At 39.2% G+C, this 9,668-nt stretch overlaps 1 protein-coding gene and 4 non-coding genes across 5 annotated transcripts; all 5 read right to left on the bottom strand.

Annotated features, from left to right (window-relative positions):
* Window positions 1–108: 108 nt before the first annotated feature.
* On the bottom strand, window positions 109–8,033 carry rps7 (ribosomal protein S7). Its single transcript, XM_085770746.1, has 6 exons — window positions 7,951–8,033; window positions 7,348–7,419; window positions 5,483–5,626; window positions 4,048–4,112; window positions 1,734–1,884; window positions 109–218 (listed from the first exon to the last, which is right to left on the bottom strand). The coding sequence occupies exons 1-6, from the start codon at window positions 8,023–8,025 to the stop codon at window positions 141–143; spliced, it is 585 nt and encodes a 194-aa protein (XP_085626872.1). The 5' UTR covers window positions 8,026–8,033; the 3' UTR covers window positions 109–140.
* LOC146961135 (small nucleolar RNA SNORA73 family) lies at window positions 988–1,213 on the bottom strand. The gene has a single exon (XR_015035298.1). It is a non-coding gene; the product is annotated as a small nucleolar RNA SNORA73 family (small nucleolar RNA).
* Window positions 2,916–3,141, bottom strand: LOC146961134 (small nucleolar RNA SNORA73 family). Its single transcript, XR_015035295.1, has one exon. It is a non-coding gene; the product is annotated as a small nucleolar RNA SNORA73 family (small nucleolar RNA).
* On the bottom strand, window positions 4,427–4,652 carry LOC146961133 (small nucleolar RNA SNORA73 family). The gene has a single exon (XR_015035296.1). It is a non-coding gene; the product is annotated as a small nucleolar RNA SNORA73 family (small nucleolar RNA).
* Window positions 6,174–6,399, bottom strand: LOC146961132 (small nucleolar RNA SNORA73 family). The gene has a single exon (XR_015035297.1). It is a non-coding gene; the product is annotated as a small nucleolar RNA SNORA73 family (small nucleolar RNA).
* Window positions 8,034–9,668: the final 1,635 nt, after the last annotated feature.

Here is a 9,668-nt window from a genome sequence, read left to right as displayed (position 1 = left end):
TTAATAAATGTTGAAACAGCTTGAAAACGTCTTATCGACTCTTTTTGTGTCTCAACTGTTTTAAAAACAAGCAGCAGATAGAAAGAAGGAGGTTCGAAGTCCAACAGAGACAGTAAACAAATTTATTTTGTCATCTGCATTTACAGCTGGAATTCTGGGAATTCAAACACGACGTCTTTGCCTGTGAGCTTCTTGTAGACACCGGAGAAGGTCTCCACCTGAGGACGACACGAGACGCACGTCAGAGACAAGTTCAACTTAAAACACAGATTTATACTGAACTTCAGTTACAAACATCTGCAACTAATAAATGAACTACAAACTGTAGTTTATTTATCATGTTACAGGTTAAAACTCAAGTAAATCAAGATTCAAAAAGACACTGAAGGTGTTAGGCATAAAGAAATCATAAATCATATAAGTTGATATGGATAAATATGTAGTATATGTGTTTATATATTGTAATGTGGTATATACATGTTAATTTATACAGATAAATATGTAGTATATTTATATTGATATGGAAAAATATGTAGCAGATGGATATATAAACCATGATGAGTAGAAAGGGGTGGGAATTAAAAAGTGCATACTTCTTCCCACTCCTTTTTCAAACTAAACTTATATGATTTGATGCTTATATTATCATTTTGTTTTTATGTATATATATATATTTTTAATTTTACACATTTGAAATGAATGAATGAATTCATATTTTGAGCAACTTATTACATGTTTTCAATAAACTAGGCTATTTTAAAGGTGTTTTATCCGTTTTGTTGTAATTATAAGGGATAGAATATACATCTATTTATGTAGTTTGACTTAATTGTTCGACTAATTTGACTGTCTTGTGGTTTAAAGTTGTAGTTAAATAGTCCTCACCAGTAAAAAAAAACTAAACAAAAACAGAGAAACTAAACTGATTCATTTGTTTCCACTTCAACATGACACATTTAAAATCACAGCAGCTTTATCAACATGAAACAGTGTGCACTGCATGGTTTAGCCCCCCAGTCACGGCCCCTTCAGGGCTCTGGGAAGATGTAGGAATATGCAGGACGCCCGTCCTCACCAGCCGAGGCCGGGGACAGAGCTTTGTCTCCGACGTCGTGGAACGGGACTGTACGTCTCAGCTCAGAGCTCAGAGCTACGCTCCCATACGCCACCAGGACAGAGCCAGGAGAAGCAGCGCTCCGGATGTCCACGTCGGGTCAAAGGTCAGTGAACGCAACACCACACTGTCTGGTGTCACGTTCAAGGACCAAGAGACTTTTTCACCAAAACTCTCAGATTCAGACTCAGACATTTAACCCCTTCAGTAACATAAACACTGACAATGTGCAAAATACAACAATACACCTCGTTTTTACATCATGTTTTAGTCCGTTTTGCACTAGAATTGTATTTAAATTATGTTTAGGCTGTTCATTTTCCACAAGTAGAGTATATTTTTATTGTTCTAGACACTGTAGGATGTGTTAATCATGTATTTCCTCTTTGTTTCCTTCAGGATGAATTAAGTTCTATCTTTCAACTATATTTTTTAGACTTTAATAACCATCTGTCACTGAAACTTCTGACTTTCACTGAAGAAAATCAGTCTGAATATTAATAAATTAGTCAAATTTAAATGATGTTTAGGCCGTTTGTTTTCCACTAGTAGAGTATATTATATTATATATTATATTTATACGACACCGTTCTGTTCTGCTCTGTGTGCGTCGACTCACTTTGTGTTCCACGTTGTTCTGCTGAGCCTTGTCCAGATGGACCTTGATGAGTCGGCTGCTGTCCAGTTTGACTCTGATCCTCTTGCCCACGATCTCGCTGGGGAACACCAGGTCCTCCAAGATGGCGTCGTGCACCGCCGTCAGGGTACGGCTGCAGGCAGGGCGGAGAAGAAGAAGGACAAACGTCAACACTGGTCAGAGGTCTCGAGTTATTATGTGAACTTTCTATGTAAAGTGTTTTAATGTGTTTCTGCTGGTGTCATGTACGACGGAGTATCAGGGCCACATTGAGAATAATTTTTTTTCACAGAATCGAGAATAAAGTGTCAATTTTATCAGAAAAAGTCGGAAATTTACGAGAAAAAAAAGTGGTAATTGTACGAGTAAGTGGATACGGTAGCTGTTCTAGTTCTGTTTCTTTCTGCAGATCAGATGCATTTTCTTTTCAACGTCCTGATACTGACGACAACGTGGTGCTGATGAGCCAAAAGACTAATTATCTCCTTGTTTGTGAAACCTTTCCTGAAGAACAACTTCACCAAACGCTCCATGGCCTCATTTTAACAACTTTACTCTAAAAACAGGTTAAAATATGACTTTGTTTTCTCATAATACGACTTATCTCATAAAATTATGACTTTTTTCTTCAAGTCTGTTTCTCAAGGTGGCCCTAATGCTTGGTCGTAGTTATGAAATGGTTTCAGTAACACTTACAAGTACACACTATTAAGCATTAATAAATACTGAATTCTTCATTTTTAACACATGAATACTCATAGTATGTAGTTTATAAACAGTAAAAAATGTTTTACTCATTGATAAGCACCAACTGTATTTATAAACTACATACTAAGGAGTAGTCATGTGTTATAAATGTAATAAATTCAGTATTTATTAATGCTTAACTAATGCTTAATAGTGTGTACTAATTATAAAGTCTTACCAACTTACCATGTTTTCTTTTTTTTGTAATAAATGCACTTTCATGCAAACCAAAGACAAAGTATTTCTATTCTCGGCTGATCATCTGATCAATGAGTTGCAGCTTCTTCACAGTCGACTCAACGTTAGAGGTCTGAGTCTGTTTCTGACAATTAAACTTATTAAACAGCCAAAACAACCACATTTATTAAAATCTAAAACGATGCAAATATAAAATCATTCATTTCACATCCTGTGTAAGACTGTGCCCTGCATGGTTTAGCCCCCCAGTCACGGCCCCTTCAGGGCTCTGGGAAGATGTAGGAATATGCAGGACGCCCGTCCTCACCAGCCGAGGCCGGGGACAGAGCTTTGTCTCCGACGTCGTGGAACGGGACTGTACGTCTCAGCTCAGAGCTCAGAGCTACGCTCCCATACGCCACCAGGACAGAGCCAGGAGAAGCAGCGCTCCGGATGTCCACGTCGGCTCAAAGGTCAGTGAACGCAACACCACACTGTCTGGTGTCGCGTTCAAAGACCAAGAGACTTTTTCACTAAACTCTTCAGACTCAAACATTTAACTCCTTCAGTAGGAGGTGAATATAAACACTGACAATGTGCAAAATACAACAATAAACCTCGTTTCTAAATTATGTTTCAGACCTTTTTGCACTAGAATTGTATTTAAATTATGTTTAGGCCGTTTGTTTTCCACTAAAAGAGTGTATTTTTATTGTTTTAGACACTGTAGGATGTGTTTATCATACATTTCCTCTTTGTACACTGTAAAGGGAACACTTAAACACCACATCTTAGATCTCAATTAATGAAATATTGCAGTTTAAAATCGATATTCAATATATATAGTAGAGTGTGCTGAGAACATAATAACAAAAATGATCAATGTAAATCAAAATTATCATCCCAGGTTGATATACTTGGAGTTACAATGTGTTGTCTAAGTGTTCCCTTTATTTTTTTGAGCAGTGTATTTTATTTGTTTCCATTTGGAGCAACCTGGCAGAAGGATTTCCTTCATGATCAATAAAGTTCAACTATTTGGTTTAGACTTTAATAACCATCTGTCACAGAAACATCTGAGTTTCACTAAAGAAAATCAACTCCATCGTCTGAGTATGAATTAATTACATAATTAGTTCAGAAACAAATGACTCAAATTAAAGTCTTCATGTTTTCTGCTTCTGTCTGTGATAATAATCTTAATCTCAGGTTTATTTAAATCTATTGTTATTGATCTTCAGTTCAGTGTCAGAATAAAAGCAGATGCTCCAGTGAGAACATCAGTTTTAGTTTGAAGATGTTTGAACAGCTGAACTCAGACCTGTAGATGACGAACAGCTCATCATCATCATCGTCGCTCCGTGTGACTCACCTCCTGGGACGCTTCTGCTTATTCTTTGTGCGGCTTTTCCTGGTGGGTTTGGGCAGAATTCTCCTCTGGAAGTCAAACACAACCTCATTAAACTCAGAGTTCACAACAAGGAGACAAAACATCTGGAGATAAGACTTGTAGAGTCAGACAGATGTTCAGAGTCAATGTGTTTAACTTTTACTGAACAAACAAAGTCAGAAACCTGCATCACATCCAGACAGATTTAGGAGAAAAGTTTCAAACACATTAGAACAAGAACAAAACTGAACCTACAAGTTTGTTTTAACCGTTTTATCAGTTTGTCCCTGATGTGAAAACATGTTTTTATCTTCACTAACTTCATCCTTCTCAGGTCTGGTCACATATTTAACTTTAAAAACAGTGTGCCCTGCATGGTTTAGCCCCCCAGTCACGGCCCCTTCAGGGCTCTGGGAAGATGTAGGAATATGCAGGACGCCCGTCCTCACCAGCCGAGGCCGGGGACAGAGCTTTGTCTCCGACGTCGTGGAACGGGACTGTACGTCTCAGCTCAGAGGTCAGAGCTACGCTCCCATACGCCACCAGGACAGAGCCAGGAGAAGCAGCGCTCCGGATGTCCACGTCGGCTCAAACACAGGTTATATACACTACTACTGGTTCAGTTCATACATTAAAAGGGATAGTCAAATTGTCCCATTGCCATAACCCCTATAGTCATAGCAGTAGGTTCGTTACCTTTAATTGTCGGTGCAAGATGTTTTTAGAACGGAGGAGCAGAGCCGTGAGCTGCTCAGAGCTACGCTACGGAGGCTAATGGGATTTCTTGGTTTCCCTCAACAAACTCATCAAATACACAATCCAACAACTCCACAACGCTCTGGTGGACAAGTTGTGAGCTGCACATTCACCACGCTATGAGATAATAACACAACGTTACCAGACAGAGTTGTTTTAGAGGGAAATTCATGCAAAACCGCTGATGCGCGTTGCCTTCAGGGACAGTTTCTCATCAACAGTCTCTGTATTTCCCTCTAAAACAACTCTGTGTGGTAACGTTGTGTTATTATCTCATAGCGTGGTGAATGTGCAGCTCACAACTTGTCCACCAGAGCGTTGTGGAGTTGTTGGATTGTGTATTTGATGAGTTTGATGAGAGAAACCAAGAAATCCCATAATGAGCCTCTGTAGCGTAGCTCTGAGCAGCTCACGGCTCTGCTCCGCCGTTCTAAAAATAGCTTGCACCGACAATTGAAGGTAACGAACCTACTGCTATGACTATAGGGATTATGGCAATGGGCCAATTTGCCAAAATGTTGAACTATCTCTTTAAATAAAAACAGTAAGAAGGATCAGATTTCACAGTTTGTTGTTGCACATTTAGATCAGTGATAACTCAATGACACAAACCAGAGTCTGATCCTCTAGTTACACATGTTAAACACACAAACTTCCTCACCTGTGCAATGAAGACAACGTGTTTTCCGCTGAACTTCTTCTCCAGCTCCCTCACCAGACGCACCTGAATCTTCTGGAAGGACTTCAGCTGAGGAACGGGGACGAAGATGATGATGGCTTTCCTGCTGCCACCAACCTCGATCTCCTAAAGACGACAAAACAAAACAAAACAGACAAGACTTTAACAAACCAACAGCCGGACGATCCAACACCTCACAGCATCGACACTTAGAGATACAGCTCTGGAAAAAATGAAGAGACCATCCCAAAATGATCAGTTTCTCTGGTTTTACTATTTATAGGTATGTGTTCGTTTTATTCTATCAACTACCGACAACATTTCTCCCAAAATTGAAATAAAAATATTGTCATTTAGAGCTTTTATTGGCTGAAAATGACTAAACTAGTCTAAAATAACAAAAAATACCAAGTCTTTTCAGACCTTGAATAATAATAATGCAAAGAAAACATGTTCATATTTATTCCTAAACACCACAACAAGAATATTTCAACTCAGGAAGAGTTTATAAACCGGTTTTTGTGGGATAATGTCAATGTTTAATCCCAGCAGTGGTTTTTATATGTGTTGGTATTTAAAAAAGAAAAGAATGACTTTCATACATGTAGAGATGCTAAAGTGGCCTCTTATCTTTTTTCCAGAGTTGTATAATCACATCTTTAAAACTTTAAATGAGTGTGCACTGCATGGTTTAGCCCCCCAGTCACGGCCCCTTCAGGGCTCTGGGAAGATGTAGGAATATGCAGGACGCCCGTCCTCACCAGCCGAGGCCGGGGACAGAGCTTTGTCTCCGACGTCGTGGAACGGGACTGTACGTCTCAGCTCAGAGCTCAGAGCTACGCTCCCATACGCCACCAGGACAGAGCCAGGAGAAGCAGCGCTCCGGATGTCCACGTCGGCTCAAACACAACACATAACACACAGACACACACACACAACACACAGTCGGGTTGTCACGAGAACAGATACCTCAGTACCAAGTTGATGCCAAAACTTGCTCTTTTTTCTCGGTATCATAAGAACCAGATAAACTTTATACGTGTGAACCTGAGCTCATGTTGCAGCGTTTGGACCAGATACATCCAACTTGTGCTAGTGTGAAAAGCACAAATTAAGAAATGAAATGAGTCATTTCTGCAGCAATCTGAGTGAAAACAGGCTGAAAGTGAATGAATGAGAACAGTTTAAGGACTTGAAGGATAAAAAAATAACGACTACATGACTTTGTGTTGAGCCATATTTACCTTTTTTTAACCCTCCTATTGTCATTTTGGGTCAAATTGACCGAATCTGTTCCCTTCCTCCATCCTTCCTTCCTCATTTCTCTCTTCCTTCTTTCCACAATCCTTTTTCCCTTCCTTCCTTCTTTTGATCCAACTGACCCTCCATCTTTCTTTCTCCTTTCTTCCTAGAACGAATCTGTTCCCTCCCTCCCTCCTACGTTCTGACAAACTATTTGGAATAAAAGAAAATAGCAATTTGCATAATTTTTACATTTTCATTTGCATCATACTTGATACATCTGGCATTTTTAAAAGGTATTGCTCCTCATTGAAATATTTAAATCTTATATTGTATCCAGAAGATTCTTTAGAAGAAAAGTATGACACTAATGACGTAGGTCTCAAACTGTATGCATCAAATATGATACACTTGGCATTATTTGTGCAGGTGGAGAAGTTGTTGAAGCTCAGTGGAGCTTAAATACAAGAAAGTCTGATATGAAACTGTTTCTTTTTCTAACTGTGATAACAAATAAGAATCTAAAAACTTGGAAACTTACAGGTATTGGTTCTGGTATCGTGACAAACCTAAAACACACACAGACACACACGGTGAGGTCCTACCTTGGCTGCAGTGATGTTCAGCTCTCTCAGCTGAGCCTTCAGGTCAGAGTTCATCTCCAGCTCGAGCAGAGCCTGCAGGGACACACACATTACAAACACACAGAGTCAGATTTAAGATTTAAGTTTACTTCATTTAGTTTCTACTGATTCTAGTCTCAATAAAGGAAAAAGTTCACGAGGATCTTGAAAAGTTTAAACGTTCATCCATCAACCAGAAGCTGAGCTCTGACCTCAGCATCTCAGACCACATGGAGACAGATTAACAAATGTTTCTACTGTAAAGACTGCACATAACTGGGTATTTTCTGTTTAAATGCATGTTTATAAGTGTGTTGCACGTTTCCCTTGTGGAATAAACTCAGTTAATGTCTCTGTCTGTTGTTTAAATCCTAAAACATCCTTAATTATCATCACAGCAAAACATGCTCCAGATTTAACTAGAGGAGCAACCTCATGGGGAAAAGCATCACAGCATTTATGGAGCAAACACAATTTATCTGCATGTTGCCTTCATGCTCTGTCAGACAGGAGGAAACTTATAATATACTTATAGCATCATTCACTTCACACAGTTTTGATATAATAAGACTTTAGTCCTCTTACCTGGGAGATCCCAGACTCGAACTCGTCCGGCTTTTCGCCATTAGGCTTCACTATTTTGGCGCTGGTACTAAACATGGCCTTTGTCTGTGTAGAGAAAAACACAAAAACACACACACACATACATATATGAACTCGTGAATCCCGGGATCTTTGAACACACCGAGCCAGCATGAACCACCACGCTAAGCTAACACACTTTCCCACTGATTTTTAACTGTGTAGCAGCAAACTAACACCTAAACATGTGACTTTTAGATTTGTTTAAGTCATAAATGATGAGTTCCTGCACAAAAAAAACACAATTTGTACCAGAAAGTTAAGAAACTAGTCCCATTGAGTAAAACCAGGCAGCATGTTAGCCTCCATACAGCAGCAGTTAGCTTTTACAGCGTTAGCCGGCTGTCAGTTTCTACCCTGCAATAATAAAGCTGAGGCTTTTTAGCAGGAAAACATTAGTTAAAAGACTTATTTAAATAAAACCACTCGTGTATAGAGGTGAATGGTTCCAGTCCTCCTCCTCCTCCTGCTGCTGGACTGAACACATGTACGGCCTAGCTACCGAGCACCAGTCAGTCACAGACCCATTCACCGGGGCGACTCTACTACCCTCCATATTCTGCTCTAAATCGGCCATCCACCGCCACAAACCAAATAATCTAAGGTATCAAAGTCTTAACTATGTGTGCGGAGCGTGAATTTGATCGATAAACGGCGTTAAAGCGCATTTTGGTACAGAAAAGTCAGGCCAGCGTAAAATGGCACGACTAACCTCTGTCAACGACGGCCAGGGGAAGAGACCGGAACATCGCGAGAGTTGAATTAATCCAATGCGAGCGGGGCGCGCTGGTATCGCGAGAGGTTGTGGGATCGCGCTTTGGGCGATGACGCTGCATTCAAGGTGAATGGGGAAAAAATCATTGGAAAGGCAACACTGTTGTAAAAGGAAAAAGTTATTTAATTTAAATAGGCTACTTTTGTTGCGTTCATGTGTCTTTTTAGCGGTCTGTTAACAGTAATTACGCATACACCGTGGATAATTAACACAAAATAAACCAAATAAATTGTATTTGCTATGATATCTTTACGTGTAGCCTACTTATTTTCTATTTTTCCTTCATTTAAAAAACTGTACATTAAATTCCAGCATCAATAAAAGTAATAACATTTACAAACAAAGCAAAGATCTGCAGAGACAGACAAAAAAATAAATATATAATACATATAATAGAAAAATAAACACATAGGTCAATAGTACAAAAGAAGAAAAGGAAGGAAACTCTGATTTTAATTCAAAGAAGTTTATTTTTTTGTGTGTATGTACAATTTAGCAAAAAGTAAGATCAAGTTCACGAGAAAATATGCATCATCGTTCTTCCTATTAAAATTATCGTGTACCTAGTAATTTCATTAACTGGGACAAATCCCCAAATTTACTACACCGCAGAAAGATTTCAACAATTCAAACAATTCAAAAAAGGGGTCTTGAACGCAGCACCACGTATCGCGAGAGGTCGTGCGATCGCGCTTTGGGCTTTGGGCGATGTCGCTGCATTCAAGTAGAATGGGAAAAAAATTATTAATGGTAAATGGAACTGTTTATTCGGCCACTTTTGTTGCGTTCACGTGTTTTTAGCGGACACTCCTAAAGCGTAGACAACTCCCACAAAATAAAATAAATATATTGTATTTTTTTGTACTATCCTGCCCACGGTTTTCTT

Source organism: Trachurus japonicus, chromosome 24 (genome assembly GCF_045865225.1).
Source record: "Trachurus japonicus isolate A0001 chromosome 24, Traja_1.0".
Taxonomy (NCBI): Eukaryota; Metazoa; Chordata; class Actinopteri; order Carangiformes; family Carangidae; genus Trachurus; species Trachurus japonicus.
The sequence above is the reverse complement of the archived record's forward strand: the minus strand, read 5'-3'. Positions and strand labels throughout refer to the sequence as shown.

Excerpts from the sequence above, each read along its gene's own strand:
- rps7 (XM_085770746.1), bottom strand. The coding sequence starts at position 8,025 with ATGTTTAGTACCAGCGCCAAAATAGTGAAGCCTAATGGCGAAAAGCCG. Across the intron at positions 7,420-7,950 it reads TCGAGTCTGGGATCTCCCAG|GCTCTGCTCGAGCTGGAGAT; the intron begins GTAAGAGGACTA and ends GTGTCCCTGCAG. Across the intron at positions 1,885-4,047 it reads AAGCAGAAGCGTCCCAGGAG|CCGTACCCTGACGGCGGTGC; the intron begins GTGAGTCACACG and ends CCCTGCCTGCAG.